Raw genomic sequence first — 20,292 nt, forward strand, 5'->3', positions numbered from 1 at the left:
CCTCTCTTTTTTTTCTAATTTTAGTTTCTAGATTAAAAAAATGCAATTCTGTTCTAATTTTAAATTTTACATATACTTATTTTATTATTCGGATTCACATTCATTTAAGATGCTATTAAAAAAATATTTTAAATAATAAAAAATAAATATGAAATTGTGATAGCAAATAATCTACAGGACTTCGTTATGTAAAAATATCCTCTAAAATCTCAAACGAATACTCCTCCCTGATAATGATAATAATCTTAAAAAATAACTATAATAGCGTACAGTTAAATCTTGTTATTTTATTTTTTAACAATTGATTAATTCTTTAATGGCTTTCACTTCAGTTGGTGGGCGGAGACTGGAAAGACAATTCGGAAAGCTTTCCGGAACTACAAAATAATAAAGCGAAATTTCTCTTCACACTTTTTAAAAGAACATTTCTGGAATAAATTGTAAATTGCTTCTGGGAGTTTTATTTCATGATGAATATGAAATATTCTAACAAGTAATCGGAGATACTAAAAATGAATTCCAATTCTACGTTCTTCTGGTGCCTTTCGTCAATGTTGATTAGAAAATAGAAATTTTCAGGTACCTTCTCTCATACACTCGTAGGCACTTTATTAAAATTGTTTAAAATCCCGAATTTGAATTAGTCTCCTTGAAACAAGGAGAATACCCTAAAATTGGAGTACTTCAACAATTTTCACTCAATCAGCAGAGTTTTAGAAAGAAAAAAAAAAAGTAAGAAAATCTGTAACATTCCTCATTTCAATGCTTGAGTTTTGAAGGTAATTAATTAGACAATCCAACTGAAACTGTTGAAGCAATAACTAGTAAATGAAGTTCACTGTATATACTAAGGAAATATAATGTTCATAAGTGAGGTGAAGCACTGAAAATACAGACTCCAATTACATGTCAATATAATAATCTTCTGTTTGCACTTCTATCTAGCATATACATTCAACAAATGTTCTCACATCTCATTTTTCTCTAACAACTCATCTGTCTCTCTCACTAAGCTTCTTAGTACAGTCTCTTTCATACCCCAACTATTATACCCACAAAATTTGTCAATCAAAGAGATAAAACGGCACAACAGATTTTATTACCATCTTCCAAAATAATTGCAGCCAGTTCACCACCGATCAATAAGCAGCAGCTCAGAGAAAGTCAACTCTTTTCAAGAATTTGTTGTATAATTCACTCAAAATTTACAGATCGCGACCTCCACCCTGTTGAGGAGGTTACAAGAACAAAAAGCAACTCGGTAGACTTTTGTCGACATGTTACTCATGGATCTGGGGTTGTTGAAATGTGCTGATTCCTTTTACCTTGGTGGCAACTGGGAAACAGCTTCATGATTCATCCAAACAGTTGAGTAAGACTTTGGTGACAACGAATACAAGTCCGATGTAAATCCCATCAAAGAAGTTTGCTGGTTCTCCTTTTTGAAGGTCCTCCAGGAAACAGCTTCATAATCCATCCCAACACCCTTTCCACAACCTAGTACCACAAAATCACATCAATTCCTTTTTCTTCATTTTCAAGTTTTCTAATCTCTATAATCTTAACTGCTTCATATGGTTCCAGCACAAACCCACTACTTCTAACTAACAACATAAACCAGGTCTCTAATGTTTCATATAGATATCTGCACTACTCGCAAGTAGTGAAGCTTTCAGTTATAAAATAGTATTCTGGGATTCGTCATCAAAACCTCAAAATAAAAACGATGATGTATAAATTACGTTGCACACTAGACATGCAGACGATATGATCACATGACCAAACTACAGTAAAAATTAGCATAGGTTACCTCGTCACCCTCATCTGCATATGGGATGTTCTCATACACACTGCGGGAATCTGGTTGCTTAGTAGAAATATTTTCATGGACCATGCTTTGAGCAGTCAAAAGCTCTAATCTTTGTGTCTGGACCTCAAGTTTTCGGGACAACTCCTTGTTTATTTCCTTCAACCAGGAAAAGAAACAACATATATTACCAGGTTAGACTAAGACAACCAAAATAACAAAACAGACCACAATGTGACAAACTAAGGCAAGGAAATTTTCTATAATTTAACTAACTTTAGAGAAGCAGCTCCCACATTTTTATTAGTGTTGCAAATATATTCCTAAATCTGTAATTTGAATTTAAATAATTTAGATTTCACGAATTATTATGTTTCACATTCTAAGGATGTCGTTTATCCTTTTGATTTAGGACGCTAGCAGTTCAACTATAAGATTACAAGTATTTAAGTAAAATAACGAGCTATTCCGCGTATAACATCTCCTATTTTAAAATTATTTTTTCTACATTTAATACAATGCATTCTAATTGAAGTACCTTCATCCTGGAACACTCAGATGATTCCAATGTCAAGACTCTTATCAATTCTTCTTTCTCTAATGACAGCTACACATAAAAAGGTAGACAGGTTAATGTGGGCTTGTTTGATAACAGTTTCACACTACTCTAGAAAAATATGGAAAGCAATACGGATGGCAAAAGAAATTCTCTAAATAGTAAACAGAAAAGAGGCGCGGTATATGCCACCCACCGAATTCTCAACAGACCGAACCCTACCTCAGAAATAAGTGCATTAATGTTCTCAATCATTCTCATTTGATCATGAGGAATATTAACAGAAGAAACGCCAAGAGATGAGCGTCTAGTTTCAGGAACTAAGGACGATGAACTAGAGGCCTCAGCAGCATTATCATTGATTTCGGGGTTAGAAGAGTTAGAAGCTGGGTCTTCACTTGCTGCATTAAATATAGATATATAAACATAACGATATACTAATCCAGTAAAATACTAAAAGCAATAGCAAGTACTTTAATCAGTATCAGTTGCTAATCAGTATCAGTTGCCAGCCAGTCATGACTCATGACTCAAACAAAAATCCTTGAATGAAGACGAGCATATGATCCAAAAGAAATCGTTATTAATCTTTCGTGACTTTAACCAAAAAGAGCAAATACCAACAAATGTTACATTCACCGTAAAAATATAAGAAAGAACACATGATTATATATGCTGGAAAAATCGGATACCAGATCTTGGTTACGTTACCCGTGTATTAGATATTCTTGCAATAAGGGAAAAGCGGGATGGGTGGGGAGTGCTGATATTATTATCATTTTAGTAAACTACTGTTGAGAAAAGACTAGTTGTATCAGCTGTCAGAAAAATAGTCTTGTACAGCTTATGTAGTCTGAAAAGTCTTTACATAGGTGCAGGTTCTCCTAGTCTCAACTGATCGTCCTATCATCCATAATATATATTTATATATTAAAGTACACTTAGTGCAACAATAAGTAAGACCAGTCACTTTTAATTTGGAACATGTTTTACTTTACGTTAACAGTCCAAATTTAGCACTTAAAATGCGACTTACGATGAAGGACGAGAGCTTTGTCATACTTGTTTGCCGCTAATGCCACCCAGCTCACCACACCGGCTAATGTCATATCTCATAGTAGCACATGACCACAATTTAGCATTTTATAATGTTAACTAAATGTTGAAATCATGTCTCTTTCACTAATTGATGCTTTTTTAAAATACTCTAATTTATGGTGTTCATGCCTAATATGATATGATTCTGAACACTGTTTATTTCTAGTTTTTGTAAATAATTTATAACACAAGAAATGTATTTTTGGAAGTTCTTATTATTGAAATAATGTAACTTCGTGCAGAACTTGTCTTGCTTAATGATAACATATATTTGATAACATTTCTAGTTAATGTTATGCATACAGATACAGGAACTTCCTTTGAAGAGGCTATACCGCCAAATTCTTCAAGTGTTGAAGAATTTAATATCAAACCCTGTGTTGGGATGGTTAAGAGTGTGGATAGGATCAGAGCGAGATGGTGGCACTGTGGCGCCACAGCAACAGTTTGCTGCACTTGCGACAGTGCAATGAAGCCATACTGAAGTTGTTCTCTTGTGGTCAGTCCCCTGAAGTAAAATGCTCGGAGAGTTTTATGATAGGGGACAACTGGTTTAAGATGAGAAGACAAAAGCTTACTTGTGAAAGATGGGTCACGTGATGAGTTTTAGTTATTTAATCTAAACCATTGATTTGAAATCAAATAAATAGTCCAAATTAAGAGCAACATTCTAAATTTACTCCAAGAGTAGGTGGATCCCTCCCCTCTATACATACATATATATGTATGCATATTGCTGCTGAGCATAGATATTCACTCAAGTCTTTCCAGCAAACTCTAAATCTTCAAGTATAATAACATAATAAAATAAAATGAACCTAAGCTAAGTATATTACATCAAATATTCACATGATTGCCTACGTAAGAACTTTTATAGACCTTACACTTTTTTCTGTTTTAAGCATATTTTATTAGTGGGTACTAAGCATTTCATTCTCTTATTCCTACTTAAGAATAAGGGAACAAAGAAAAAGGCTTCAGTTGAAGATTAGTATGCAAAATTGCCCAATTGATGCCGAATACACAGCATATGTAAATTGAAAACCATAAAGAATACCAAAAACAGACAAAAGTAATAGCGCTAACTAAGGCAAACAAACCTAAATCCTCTGTGGATGTAGAAATATCCCTTTTACTAGTTTGACTCTCGATAGACTTTCCAGTCGTTGAAACCTTTCGCATCTTAGAAAGCAGCAGCTTCTTTTCTGTATCAGGGTAACAGCAAAGAAAGAACACGGGTTTCTGAGTTCACAATATTTCAACTTAAACAAAATTTGTTTGCATTTGATTCGTATTAAGAGGTTGCAATGAATGGTTTACTAGGATTTTTTTACCACATCTCCAATATTTTTGTCTTCATAAGGAAAAGACAAGTAATTCAAAAGGACAAAATGAATTAATCACATGATATACACCAATAAAAAGAAAAGGTCCAACAGATAAATTCACTTAACTCTAATATATCCAGAAAAAGATAAACAGTTAAAAGAGATAAGCATAAAAATAATTCTGCAATATGCACTATGATAGATTTCCTAACAGAAAAAACAATAAATGTAAAAACCATCAACAATTTAAGTCCAGAAAATATCAAAGTAGGCATGCGTTAAGACTTCCATGCAAAAGATAGTATTTGTTTCAGAAACAACAGCTCAAGAAAATAAAAAAATACACATAGAGTTATAGATATCAGACTTGACAATGTCGCAAAGTTAAAACTAAGGATAAACGGTTTTTTTGATAGGTAACCACCAAGTGAACCTAACTACGGACAATAGTAATTGTGTAACATTTGTCTCTACAAGCACATAAGATCAGCATTATTTTCAATAATATAAAACCTAAAGACTAAAAGCAAAGTACTCAGATTATTGGAATTTGGATAATGAATATTATCTGTTTGTATGACTGTAAGCTAGAGAGAGGCGTCATATCTACAATCCAAAAACATTTGTTTTCTATTTTCTATTCTCATTGTCAGTTTATAAGCTTCAAATAATTATAGGCGCCAACATTAAACAAAATCCGGATGGCCAATAATAAATAAAAGTTAAACTTCAAATAAAACATCAAAATTCGTCAAATTGAAATGAAGAATAAAAAACAGCTAAAGTCCGATTACCTTCTTGTAGAGCATCAATAGTGGACTGCAAATCATGGCGGTCTTTATCTAGGCTAGAAATTTTCTTTCTGCAATATTTATTATGAACAGTTATTGCCCTAGATGAAACAAGAAAAATATTTTAAAATGCCTAAGAAACAACAAAATAAAAAGGATATGAGGAGCTGACATAAAGTCAAATTCCATCAGAATGAGGTCAATTATATTTAAACTAAAAAATGTAGAAAAAGGTATCTATACAATAAAAGCTTCAATGTCTGGCTGCCAACCCAATGTTAGATTAGTGCCAAAAACAAAATTAAATTCAGTGAAAGGTAATTTCAATTGTATTTTCTCAACCACCAAAAATTAAATGTGGGTGATTCTCCCAAATAATTCCATAAAATTCTCTTAAAACACTAGGAAATTACATTTTCATATTTTACCAGAAAAAGTAAGAACTTCCAGGAAAAGAAATCTCCATGCAAGAAACATAAGCATGGGAGGGAAAACCAAGTATGAGATTTCTTTTGCTTATTTCTTCAGAAATAAAGCCCACTCCAGTAACTCTGCACCAATTACCCAAACATGCATGAAATGTGGTGTAAGAACAGATTTCTTAAAGGCTTAGGCAGAAAATGAAGGATAAGGAATGGCGTCGCTTTTTTTTCTTTCATTCTTTGGCTCTAACTAACATCCTAGCGCCACTTCAGCTATTCACCAATGACCTCAAATTTCTTTAACTAACTATGCTTTGAGCTTGTCCAATGATTTAAAATATTCAGAGATACGACAAAATACCATCAAATTTGGATATCAAAAACCACAATTGCAAGATTAAATATAAGACCAGACTTCCTAACACAAATACCCTTCATATTAGTGCTATCTTTTTGGCAGGAATCAATGATTGAATATTCAACAAATAAAAATCTTGCCATCTATAGTTCATTTGAAGGATATTTAAAACCTCAAAAGTACCTGTATGAAGAAATTTCAGCTTGTGCATTTTGCAACTGCTTCTCCAGCTTTAGCTCACTGGATCTTAGTCTGAGTGCCTGACACGTTTGTTGAACACAACAGATTAAAGCTATAATCTAATATATTTTTTATATCTATACACAAAAAACTACCTACATGAGTTAAATTGGAACATTGACATTTGCACCCCATGATTTAGGGGATAGACATTACATAACCACTCTGCACACATTGAAATATGGATGTTGAACTCTTTTTAAACAAGTGAACCGTTTAGCACTTCAAGCCCGGACAGTGCACTGGTCCACTTTACTTGTATTGAAAGTTAATTTAATTATAAATTCTAAAAAATGGAGTTACCCTTCCGTTATAAAGGCTTCTTAACAAATCAGATATCAGTTCTCCTAAAAACATTCAATTTTTCAGAGGAAGTTCATCAATGGCTTTACATCTCTGTTGTCTAAGATACAAATATTCGTAGTTATATTATATGTAAATTTTTCCACAGTACAAAATCAATTTTTTTCTGATATGTGCTACAAATAATCCAAGCTATTATACTTTTCTCTTTTGAAGTCTCCATAAAAAAATTATTGGATCATTAAACTCAGACCCTTCCTAGGATAAGATGAAGGGTTGACACTGAACATGAGTTCAAAACATAAAACAAGAATGAACCTCTAATATAAATTTATATTCAAAGAATAAGGAACATACGTAGATAGCAAAATGCAAAATAGAATCTTCAAAACTTGTATGAAATTACTTTTAAAGTTCAATTATGTGTGCGTATATTAGTTTAAGAATCATATATATATTAGACATATATATAAGTTTAAAAATTACAAATTTACTTAAAATTAAAAACATATTCATCATTAGCAATAAAAAATAATCTTAAAAAAAAACAACTCAAAAACAACAAAGAAAGGGAAAGAAACAAAAAGGAAGAACAGACTGCACAGACAACACAAAAGCAGCAGAAAATTGAACAGGGATGGGGCTGCAACACATCTGGGTTGGCTCGAGATTGTGATTGATGGCGTCACCAAGGAGTTTTATCCAAGCACAGAGAAAAGATGCATTTTTCCAGCTTGTGCACACAAAAATAGGGCATTTGGCTCCTTTGACTGAATGAAAAGGGGACAAAGTCGTCTGATTAATTGAGTGGCAACAAAACACATTTTATAACATGGCAAACAGTCCAAAGGAGTTTTTACCCCACTGTTATAAATTAAGATTGAAACTTTCACAAATGAACATCATTTCTAGAACCGAGGTAAGTACCCAAATACCCAATTGCTAGAACAGAATCCACCAGCGTGCACAACCAATATTGTGCAAAACCAAGCTGGTGCACAACAAACACCCTCACTAAAAAGTAGTGGTGTTGTTGTGTTGCAAGCAATTCCAATGTCAGTATCAGGTCAGCTTGGCTCTTCTTGGAATTAAAAAATTTCCCATGCTATTTCAACTGGTTCCTAGAATAGTTTGGGTCTCTAGATTCTACGGAATTTCCACAATGGGATACATGCCTACAACAAAAAGGTTTTTGATCAAGAACATTCCACCCACATACATGTTATCCTTCGGTATGTTAAGAGAATTTTGAATATGTCGTGTATCTAACGATAGAAGCATAATGAGAAAGTCAAAATAGTTAACTTATTAGTTTCATTGATATGATTCATTTCATGATAATTCCTTCAACAAATCATTAGAAGATATATCAATAACACTATTTCTTAATTTATCATTTCTATCTGTTTTGCATAACCTTTTAGTCATCAATTAATTTCAGATGACAGTAGAGTAGTTAATCAAATATCAGAAAATGCCAACATGATGAAGATTAAAAAATTTCAAAATAAGTGAAGTTAACAACAGGATTTCAGATAAAATATGGGAGAAATTATATTTTATCCTGAAAAGAACAAAAGGCAAACATACCAAGAAAAATCAGTACCTTCTCCTCTAAACCAATAACTTCAGATGCTAATAATTTTGCACGCTCATCAGCTGCATTACATTCTAGTTGAGCATTTGTATATTCACTCTTGAAAGCCTCAAGCTCAGCCTGTTGACACGAAACCAGTCTATTTTCAACCAAAGACAATCAACAATAATGTGGCAGAAGTTAAACCAAGCTTAATGCCCTAAAACCTTTAGCTCCAAAATAGGACCACAACAATCTTAGATTTCGGGAAAAACACCACACTGCAAAAATCATTGAAGACACTTAAAAAAGAATATACGAGAAAAAGAGCTCGAGGGATTTTAACTTAGATCTTTTTACTGATTCAGATTTATATATTGGATTGGTAGCTTAAACAGGCTTTTGCAGAAATTAAGGAAAGATGACAAAACAAGAAAAGCCCCTAGGATACTACTAGGTTTCAAATAGATACAGTGCAGCAATTCTTGCTTGAAAGACAATATAAACTATTCTAACACTCCCTTCAAGCTATATACAAATTGTATGTTCCAAGCTTACACCGCAATAGTTCTTGCTGGAAATATAATATAAACCACTCTAACACTCCCTTCAAATTAGAGCATAAAAATTGTGCGTTCCAAGCTTGGAACATATAAATTAAATCCAAGCTCCTCTCAAGGAATTTGTCACTACATTTCAGCCAAAAGTTTGAATAATATGATTAAAGTTTCCAAACCAAGCATGTGAAGATTACTTGAGACCATAGATGCAAATCAATTCAAACTCCCTTTAAAAGCAACAAAACTATCCTGTAGGTTACTCCATGTAGATATCCTCCTCAAAATCACCATGAAGGAAAGAATTCTTAATATCCAATTGATGAAGACACCAATGCCTAAGAGTTACAATAGCATAGAAGAGCGGAACAATAGTCATTTTAGCTACATGAGAAAAAGTACAAATGTGATCCAGACCATATATCTGAGTATAGCCTCTGGCCACCATTTGAGCTTGCAAGCGATCAACCTCACCATTTAGCTAACATTAATGGCATAAACGTATCTCCAACCAATTGGCTTCTTCCCAAGTGACAAAAGAACTAATCCCCATGTATGACTATGTTCAAGAATTTGCCACTTGTTGCCAATGTTGATAAGTGATGATAGGAAACTACAATGACTTTAGAGGGTTTGAAGTAGCATAGGAACTTGGAGAGTTATCATGAGCAGGAAAAAACAAGGGTTCAACCACTGTCGGAATGGGAGAGACATGTTGGATAGAATCAACTTTGTGAAGAGAAGGGAAGAAAGATGTCTCTTCAACAAAAAAGTGAAACTTGCAGGCACATAGTACCTTTTTGTTTCAGAAGAATAACAACAATACCATTTTTGAAGACAATAATATCCTAGGATGACACATTTGATGGCTCTTGCCTATAGTTTGTCAAGATCTAGAGACAAGTCATGTATAAAACAAACCAAATACATGAGGAGTATCATGAAAAAGAGATTCATTTGGAAACATAGAAGCATAATGAATTTTATCATCAAGGGACAAAGAAGACCTTCTATTGATAAGAAAACAAGTTGTAAAAATAGCATCACTCATTGATGAACTAGTATATTACTACCAAGTAATACGGTATGTACAGCTTCAACCAAGCATATATTTTTTCTCTCTTATATACCATTTTGTTGAAGTGTTACCAGAAACATGTTCAGGAGCACCTAAGTTAATTATCCATGGATTTTGACTTTCCATGTATTGTGAGATGTAGATTGTGGACAAACAAGGGTGTGTAGAAGTTTGTGCTCGGCTATCGGATTTTAACCTCCAATATTCTTCACCAAAAAACTTTGATTCGTCTCTTTAAGATTTGCAGATATTTGATGTCTTCTTAGGAAAGCCATGCAACATGTAACAATTGTCATGAGTATGATACATTCTATTACAATAAGAGCATCGATGACATCCTCAGCCACCATGCCCTCCTCAATTGCCACTAACTCACTTCCATGATTAGAGACTATGGGAGAAGCTTTAGCATACTCATGAGGATTTCTAAATTTTAAAATAAGAACACAATAAGAGTAGAAATGTTGTTAAGTTCTTCATTGATGAGACTTCTTGACTGGTTAGGATTTGATCCCGAATATGATCAAAATCTTGATTCATTGCACGAAGAGTATTCACAATATGTAACTTACCCAACTTTAACTTGATTTCTTCCAATGAGTTAGCTACTAAGAACATTTTTAGTTCCTCAATAAAAAGTAATAAAAGATGTTATATCATGATCCATTTAAGATATTCCAAATTATGAGCAGACTCATAAAATCTCTAAATGTCATTTGCAAAGATGTTTTGAACATGCTTCCCAGAGGATTTATATGTTTTGGGTGTTCTTAGGGTTCCACTGTATTCAATCACAGATTGCCACAATAGTGTACAAAGTTGGAACCTCAACTTCTTCCATTGTTCAACATTTGATGATGCCACACTCTTTTTTTTTTCCAAGTGATCATGAAAACCTTAGCAAAGAAACCAAAGTTCAACAGAAGCAAACCAAGATAAAAAAATTTAACATTCAGCTTTTCCAAAATAATTTTTGGAGACCAAGAAAAGAGTGCCAAGTCCAGCAGATAAATGTTCCACAGCTGTAGTAGAAACCCCGAAAAAAAAACACTTAGAAAACAAAGGAGAACTTGCTTATTGTTAAAGAAAACCTACACATGAACAATTCGAAAAGCTAAGGTAAGGGTTGGAACAATGACAGAAGAAGTTGACAAAACTCATGGAGGCAGCACAACGGTGTTCCAGTTAGGAATGCTGTGAGTGAGCAAGACACCTCTGACTGAGCTGCATAGAGAAACAGTATGTGATGGAACATGAGGGAGAACAAGTCTTTATGACCAATCAGGTTGGGCTTCCCTCACAGAGGCATTTCAGATCACTCTACTGCTTAAATCAAAGGCAGCAGGGGAAAACACTTTCTCACTGGACAAGACAGGCAGATCGGGACTGACCTGCTCTAATACCAACTTAAAAAACAATATACGAGAGAACGAGCTTGAGAATTCTTAACTTAGATCTCTCTCTACTGCTTCAGATTCATATATTGACAAGGATCAGTGGCTGACAACAAAAGCTTAAGGAAAGAAAAAAAAATCCCGAGGATAATCGAAAAAAAAAAAAAAAACCAAGGATACATACAGAACAACACAACAACTTTTGTTTAGAAGATAATATACATTATTCTAACAATGACCATATATGTAGATTTGAAAAATGCAAACAGGAACCCAATATCAGTATTTTACAGATAAACTGCACAAGATTAAAAACAGACAAAGTGTTGTTACATACAAACCATGATTGGCACCAATGGTGCTTTTTCAACAAATCGCCATATATAGCAGGTTTTAAATGTTGGCAACAATGTGAGCGACACCCATGGCATAAAAGGGTGGAAAAGGCTTTAAAAAGGCCATCTGTTCTGACCTATACTTGGTCTAAAATAGGATTTAAAACCTAAAACATTAGGGAACAGTCACAAACTTTTTCTTACTACCTTCATAACCCATAAGCATCCAAACATTTAGTCAAATACTCTTAAAAGCTTTATCAATGCCCCACCCCGGGGGCAGGCAACCTCTGTCCTCCTTTCTTAGAAATCTTTCAGGAACAACTTTCAGGGCCTTTTTGGTTTTTTATTTCTTTATGGGAATATTTTTATTTTTCATTATTTATATTAATTATTTATCTTCTTTAGATAATAATTCTTTTCAATTCTGTTTTTTTAATATTTATACCTCTTTTTAACTCTTCCTTCTAAATTATGTTTTATCCAATTCTTTTTAAAGTCTATGCTTCTTTTTCTTATATTTATACTGCTTTATAATTATTTGCTTTCAATAATTATACTGCCAATTTTTTCAATTCTGCTTTGTTAGCTTATTCTTTAAATATTCTTTATTCAGTTTATTCCATATAGCTTTCTTAATGTGTAATATACACACACAAACATGTGCTAATTTTATTTGGTCTGCCATGGCTTCCACCATAAGCCGCCATGCCATCAATTATTAACAATACTGATAATCACATATACTTAATAAATAAGAAAAAAGATTGTGGAAAGCGCTGAAAAAGATTGTATAAACAAAAGGTAATTGATGATCATGAACAACTTTTGTTGTTTTAGCACATTTCCTAAATTTGTGGCTACCCAAATAAGCCTTAGTGGTGCACCATTTCAGGAAACCAAGGATATAAAGTGAAATGGAAGGGTATCAAGAAAGTGAAAACAGCTATCGTGTTTACCAAATTATATCATTCATAATCCAGACAAATTGATACAAAGAGCCATCCAATTAATCCAACCATAAACTTTCTACTTACTGAAGACATGGGAAGGAATCACAATGAGCTCAATAAGAAGCTCAATTCAACAAGCTCTGTGCGCATCGCTTAATTAGATGCTTGATTATCTTTGCATCAAGTTTTATATGAGGCTAAGTATACTATTTCAATCAAGCTTAAGCCCCCTAATATTGCAGTTCAAAAGACTATGAGCAACTTGATTGATATATAAAATATTTTTTAATATTTAACTTATAATAACTACAACATTGTAATAATAATTAAATTTATAAAAATATTTCCAATATATGATCTAGTAATATAAATATAAGCAAGTGCGCAAATGAATTTGCAAAGCTACCAGCACAGCCAAAAAATTATGCAACTAAATGGCAAAAAGGTAGTGTTGATACAAACCAGTTGGGCTTTGATATCTTCTTGTAACTTCTCCATATCTGATTTTAATTGGTTGACAACACTTCTCTACAAAAACAAGGAAACAAAAAATTGTTGTGACTGCTTCATATCCTTACAAACAACTATCTTACCACAAGTAAACTTGATGCACCAAGTTAAATTCAAAATACGGTAAGAAACTAACCCGCCGACTAAAAAAACTACACCAGCCTAATTAAGTTCCTTTATACACCCACAATTGAAAGACCAAAAAGCAAGAGACATTTACACTACAACAACTAATTAAGTTCCTTCACACACACAATCACAGGCCAAAATTTTCAGATGTTTGATCTAATATAAAAGGAGTACAGTACAAGTGCCTCCAATTACTGGAAACCTGTTGCTCTTCATATTAAATTATTAAAATTAAATAGCACCAAAAGAAATATCATAATATGCGCAATGACCGGTAGTTCTGAAACACCGAGGCATGTTTTATAACTATAGTAACTAATAAAGTTGTCACTTACCAGTAGTTTAGGTTTTAAGAGAAAAATAGATTAGAAAACAACGTCAAAGAAATTAAAAACAGCAACAGTGTCAAACTTGAATATTCCTCAAAATTATATACTGCAATACATGGGCAAACCTGTTGATTATAATTATCGGTTAGAGTTGAATTTTCAGCAGCTAGTGACTCGGCTAAAACTTGAGAAGCCTCAAGAGCACGTTGCAAGGAAAACTTCTCTTTTGTTAGATCTTCAATATACTGCAAAATAAAAAGAGAACAAAAATATAAACAAATATAACCTTTATTTTTTCCCATATAATAATAAAGGAGTGGAAAATTAAGATGTCTATAACATGAGTGCATTTTCACTGGAATAATTTCAATACCGACTAAAAAAATTACAATTTACAAATTCAGTTAAAGCATCACAATTACAAACTTTTGCAAGTTGAGAGACATAGAAAAGACCTACAGACCAAACAAATATGCAAAGCAGAATGTACGAGTACCCACAGAAGAAAGAATAAACTAAAGCACAAAAGATAAGATACAAATAAATTGAGCTTCTAATGCTGCTTGTACAACCAATATGCATCATTTCATTGTTGCAAGTTCATCACTCAGATAAAATACCTTTAGACCCACAAACCAAAGAAAGAATCAACTCATAGTTGACATATCAAAAGTAGAACCCTACACTAGTAAATAGTGAGGTTACACCCCTAGTGTATGACAGATACAAGACCAATTAATAAAATAATAAGTTATAATATCAGACACAAGACAGCACTAGAGTTTGCTGTCCCAGAGACAAAAGTCTCCAACCAAAGTATTCTCTGACCACAAACTCAAAATAACTTCACACTGGGTAATTACAAAACCTACTATCAGATGGAAAGACCACGTACAATAGGGTTATTTTGAACATATAACTATCACTTAAAGTTTCTAGTACAAACTGTTTTCTAAAGCAGTTATTTGCAACACCTAAATGTCATCCTGAAGTTTCTAACAGAGAACTGTTTTATAATCAATTTGCCACTACATGACAATTTAGCTTCTAACACTCATAATAATTAAACTACCTCCAATCCGTTAATGGAACTAACTTGGATATAGTTACCACAAATAACAGACTAATAACTAATATCCTGCTGCTTGAATGGATGAACCAATATGATGGATGATTTCTATCCACATTCCATTGGTATAAACTAGACAAACATAAATATCACAATCACGTACGGAAATATCTTAGTTCTAACCTACTGACATTTCTTTCACAATTTAAGCACAAAATCATAAAAATTTCTCCAACTCTAATAAAAAGTAGGCACATGTTAGCTCATATTTAGCATATCAAACATATTCCCATCAACCAGATGCTTGTACAAACAGACATTTGTAGCTGGTAAATTAAGCAGAAAACAATAAACAGAACAAAATCACTTTTTTTATACTAACTCATCAAAAAAAGCATCAACAAAGTAAAGCAGTAATCCATCATATAACAGGCTCCAAGAAAGTAATATCATGACTATAACTAGCACAAATCACCTGTTCTAAAGCAGCAAAGTCTTCATTTTTTGAAGATGAGTAATATGCATTCTTCTCCATGCCATTTTCCTTAGCACTTAACAGAGTACCAAGATTATCATTATCAACAACAGAAGGGGCTAAATGCTCAAGTGAACTATGAACATTCTCAGTCTTAAAATTTGGGAAAAGCGGCACACTTTTAGACTCTTCCAGTGGCTTAGGGAAATAAGTAGAGCCTGGTATATCATTGCTGCTTGATTCTAAATGATTGGACACAGAGGAACTTTGCTCTGATTGAAGAAATGGAGAGCCCAAAGAAGTCCTGGAGACATTTAGAGAATCAAGAAAAGATGGGCGTGACCTCCTAGAACTAGATTCCACTGGCAATGGAAGTATTTGTGTATTATAAGAGGAACTTCTTGCTTCGAAACCTGTGGAATGAAATTTTGGCATAGTTGCACCATGAAGACTAGGCAGATTATTATCAGAGCTACTAAACTTGGAGCTGAAAGACTCACTGAAACCTGAAATAAAACATATATTATGCACAACTATGTCGGCAAAGAGCACTATGTGATTGTCAGGTTGTATGCATGAAAAAGGTAAACAAGAAACAAATTACAAAAATTTGAAACTATAAAAGCAAAATGAAAAGTAAACTATTACCTCCAGAAAGCGAATTATGTGAGTAGCCACTATCTAAAGTGCTAGAATTTGTCAGCTTGATTTGCTGTAGAGCATCAACAGAGTTTTGAGGTATGCTTTTTGAAGGAAAATGTGAAGTGAGATTATCAGTAACCGCATAATCCTTCAACGAGCTGTTACTCTTGTTTGACTGGTCATCATTCATCCCATGTAAACTAAATTGACTAGCATTACTATCAAATTCTTGACTTTCTTGCGGGTGTAGAGGAACACTTTGGTGGTTTGTTGCCCCTGATGGAATTCCATACATATCATTCACATTATTTGTCACATTGTTTTGTCTAAAATCTGTAGATGCAATAACTAAAGCATTATATCTATTATATTCATCAGTATTGGAATTTGCCTCCACCAAATTTGTAGGAGGTGTACTAAGATCATTCCTCACAAAAGAAGTTTTACCAACCAAAGACCCTTGATTACTACTTTGGCTAAACAAATTCTGAGTCTTGTCATTACCAATCCCCAAAGTTGAACTGTCAGTAACAGCTCCTCCCACACCATCAGATGTCGTAACTCCATCAAACTGGTTAATGCGTACATTTTCAACTTCAGAAGATTGTTTTTTATTCAAGTTATCATCAGAATTGTGAACTTGGCTAGAGTTTGAAGTCTTCTTGGCTCGCTCTGCAGCTTTCTTTTTACGAAACTCCTCCAGCTGCAAGACCCAAAAATCCAAAATATTTGAGATTGACAAAATGAAAAGCACAAAAGAGAATAGTTTTTCAGAAGTAGTACAAACTACAAAGTAGCACAACACAGTAACTTAGAACTAATAATGAAATGAGTAATCAAATTGCATTGAAAATATATGGAATCTATAGATCATTCATCTGTGTCTTCCTGTTGAGCTTAGGCGTGATGTATTTCTTGACAAGGTCTCAAAGCCTCTAATGATCATGCAATCTACAGTTTGTTCCTTGTAACCTAGCCCAATTCATTTAATTACAAGTTAAATTTCAACACAGACTAAGGTAGACCTATGAATTGCCAACACTTCAAGCCCAGAGGGCTATTGCTTAAGGCAAGGTGTCAAATATAAAAAAGCATATTCATAAATCTTCACCAAACAATTGTAAGTAGAGATACTGGGTTCTTGACAAAAAGGGTACATTATGCAGAACTATCACAGTGACATGCCCACTATAGAACCTTTAAGTAAAAGTTAGAAACAAAGAACGCCCCTTTTCATTCAAAGAACCTTAATGTAATTAACTGAGAATTCTGAGATTAAGAGAAGTAATGAACACTTCTATAGTATGACAGCTGATTTCAATAACATTCCAAAAGGAAATTATATTCTAAACCTAATAAACGACTGAATCACTTCAGAATAACTACATAAAGGGACTAGAATTAGATTAACTAAATCAAGATTTACTGAGATATACGTTACAAATCATGCAAAGTCCAACATTTAAGACAACATAAAAACATAACTTGAGGCATTTAGCACCTAAAGGAAAATCTTCTTTAGACATATGAAAAACAGTTATTAATCCCAAGTAGCTGCACAGAATGGCCAACCTACCTAATCTGTTATGGCAGGAAGACCACTATTATGGAATTCCAGATATAATTTAAATAGTTTATACTACATGTGTGTGTGTGTGTGTGTATATATATATATATATAGATGCTCAAGAATAAAAATATCCATAAATAAAAGAGCAAAATCCCAAGAATTCACGTCTTAAGAAGTTCTGTCTTTGGGCCAACATAGTGGTTGCCATGGCCATGACACCACAAGGCTGCTGTAGTCTGCTATTGACTACTCTGGAAGTAAAAGGCATCATTCATGGAAAATTTATCAATATACAATATTACTATTAGGTAAATGGCTTCCCTGGTTGTATGATAAACTAACAAGTTTATTCTTTTACATGGTAAATTTATCACTCCCCAAATGCTCATGATAAATTATTATATGCTTGAATTATTTATGACTACTGAAGATTATTTTAAAATAGGACTCTTCAAAAAGGGAACCGGGAAGAAGGATCAGTATGATGCAAATCCTGGTTGTATGATGCAAATCAAACCCAAGAGTCGATGCAAAATAAGCTGATGGTAAAAGAAACAGACCTGGCCACCAATGAAACTAGCTAGTACATATCAAGTAGTCAAGTCCTAAACAAAAAGCATAAGTGTGACGGAGATTAATGCAATAATGTATGAGTAACATACAAAAGGAAGGATAACTAAATCCCAAGAAGGGAGAAAAAGTGACTCTCACAAGATTATTCTCACTATCCCCAAAAGGTATAATTATTGATTTGGTACCCCAATTTTTTGAGTTTATTCAATTTGGTCCCCGAATTTTTAGAAGATTCAATTTGATACCCTTGTTTTTGAAAGTGGATCAGTTTAGTAACTCCCGTTATATTCCAGTTAACACTGTTTGTATAATGATGAGTTGTCTCTGTGCAACAAATTAAAAGACTAATTTTAATACCATCCTGAATACACTTGATCAAGGAAACATCAATAGAGACTAAAATGATGTTAAGTACACCCAACAAACAAGCCAACCCGATTAACAACTTCACCCACGTTTCCATTGTGCAATGACAACTCACCACTATACAAACAGCGTTAACTAGATTATAACCGGAGGTACTAAACTGAACCACTTTAAAAAATAAGGGTACCAAATTAAACCTTCCAAAAACTCGGGGACCAAATTGAACCTTCCAAAAATTCGGGAACCAAATCGATCCAACTCAAAAAATTGGGGGACCAAATCAACAATTATACCATCCCCAAAACAAACGATAGCAACCACGGTTTTAAGGAAATGGCCTACCACCACAGCTTTGGCTGTAATGTCATGGTTTTTGGTTGGAATATCCACCACCACAATAGCAGCCACATTTGTCTAGAATTTCCACCAATATCAAGTCACATGACTGAACCATGACTATAATTTAAAACCGTAGCAGCCTAAAAAATATCATAAGCTTTGTAAACCCAAAAAACGGATCCTCAAGCAAGAAGCTACTAGATCACCAAGCTCCATCCAACAGACCCTCCTCTTGCATATACTCAGAAACAACCACCCTCGTTATTTCCTGCCCCTCAACTACCTTGAAAGACTGACAAGTAATGCGTCATTGAAGATCACAAATTCCAGTTCCTTTCAGCTCCCCTCCAATCATTTCACTATTCCCTTCCCCTTACCATCCCAATCACAATCAGTACAATAATCCAAGAGCTACAAAACGTTCATGACAAGCAAAAATAAAAAAACTGCATCCAAGTCGAACCACAAAAATTAAAACCCTATACCGAACCACCCACATTACTCCCACGTGCACAAATGCGCAACATTATAGCAACGGAAACACGGAATTAAGCAAATCAACAACACATTTCTCAATCTCAATCTCCAACAAGTCCACAATCAGGACAAAAACGAAACAGCAAACCCAAATCAACCAAACAAACAAATCCATACCCTTTTCTTGCCAGCTTCAAGATGTTCTTGCTTCCGCGACGACGCGGAGGAGTTAGGCAGCACCTGAGCCGATGCCATTAAAGAACCAAGAACAAACGATCTATAACGAAAAAGAAAAACGCACAAATTCAAAACCTCAACGCGCAAATCGCCATCACCCTCGCAATGGATCCGAATCAAGCAGCCCCAAACCCTAGCATCAGAAGGAATTTCCCAGATCGCGGAACTGATGAACAATAACGGTGTAATGAAAGGAATTCATAAAAATGGGAAAATAATTTGAAAATTTGAGAAAAGAAAGTTTGGGAGGAACAAAGGAATCGAAATTGCGTGCGGTGTATTGCGTTTCGCGGAGGGTGTCCGATCTGATCGGAGAGAGAGATTTGGGTCTCTCTCTTGGTTTTGGATTTGGATTTTCTTTGTATTTTTGGCTTTATATTTTTGTTTTTTTTTTTTTGGCTCTGGTTTGCAACGTTTTTATTATTTGAGAAGATGGAGGCAGGTGATGGAGGGTTTGAACTAATTTGGGTGCGTCGCTGGGAATCACCAAAAGAGGACATGTGTCCATGCCATTTCACTCAATCCATTTTTCTAATGTAAGAGGAAAATTGTTTATATTTTTTAATTCATAAAAATAATTGTTGAAATAAATAATGGGTTTAATATAATATATTTTACTTTTAATATAATAATAAAAAATCAATACAAAAGTTTTAATTTTATTTTAAATAATTAAAATAATTAAAGTAATACGTAATGTGTTCATTTATTTCAAATATTAAAAAAAAAAATACATTAAAATAAATATTTATTATATTAAAAAGGAATGACATAAATACT

General features: G+C 33.7%; 1 protein-coding gene across 3 annotated transcripts; it reads right to left on the reverse strand.

Annotated features, from left to right (window-relative positions):
* Window positions 1-822: 822 nt before the first annotated feature.
* BLI (protein BLISTER) lies at window positions 823-19,938 on the reverse strand. 3 transcript variants are annotated; one of them, XM_028078270.2, is made up of 14 exons: window positions 19,453-19,937; window positions 16,455-16,653; window positions 15,957-16,226; window positions 15,309-15,814; window positions 13,890-14,009; window positions 13,259-13,324; window positions 8,510-8,620; window positions 6,544-6,620; window positions 5,584-5,651; window positions 4,562-4,666; window positions 2,586-2,764; window positions 2,346-2,414; window positions 1,811-1,966; window positions 823-1,497 (listed from the first exon to the last, which is right to left on the reverse strand). In XM_028078270.2, exons 1-14 carry the CDS (start codon window positions 19,528-19,530, stop codon window positions 1,417-1,419), a joined length of 2,085 nt encoding a protein of 694 aa, XP_027934071.2. In that variant the 5' UTR covers window positions 19,531-19,937; the 3' UTR covers window positions 823-1,416. The 3 variants fall into 3 exon arrangements, with proteins under 3 accessions (XP_027934071.2, XP_027934070.2, XP_027934069.2); XM_028078269.2 differs by having other exon boundaries at window positions 16,398-16,653; XM_028078268.2 differs by having other exon boundaries at window positions 15,957-16,653; window positions 19,453-19,938.
* Between the last annotated feature and the right edge of the window lie 354 nt (window positions 19,939-20,292).

Source organism: Vigna unguiculata, chromosome 7, assembly GCF_037176805.1.
Source record: "Vigna unguiculata cultivar grain cowpea cultivar isolate G323 ecotype 2 chromosome 7, ASM3717680v1, whole genome shotgun sequence".
Classification (NCBI taxonomy): Eukaryota; Viridiplantae; Streptophyta; class Magnoliopsida; order Fabales; family Fabaceae; genus Vigna; species Vigna unguiculata.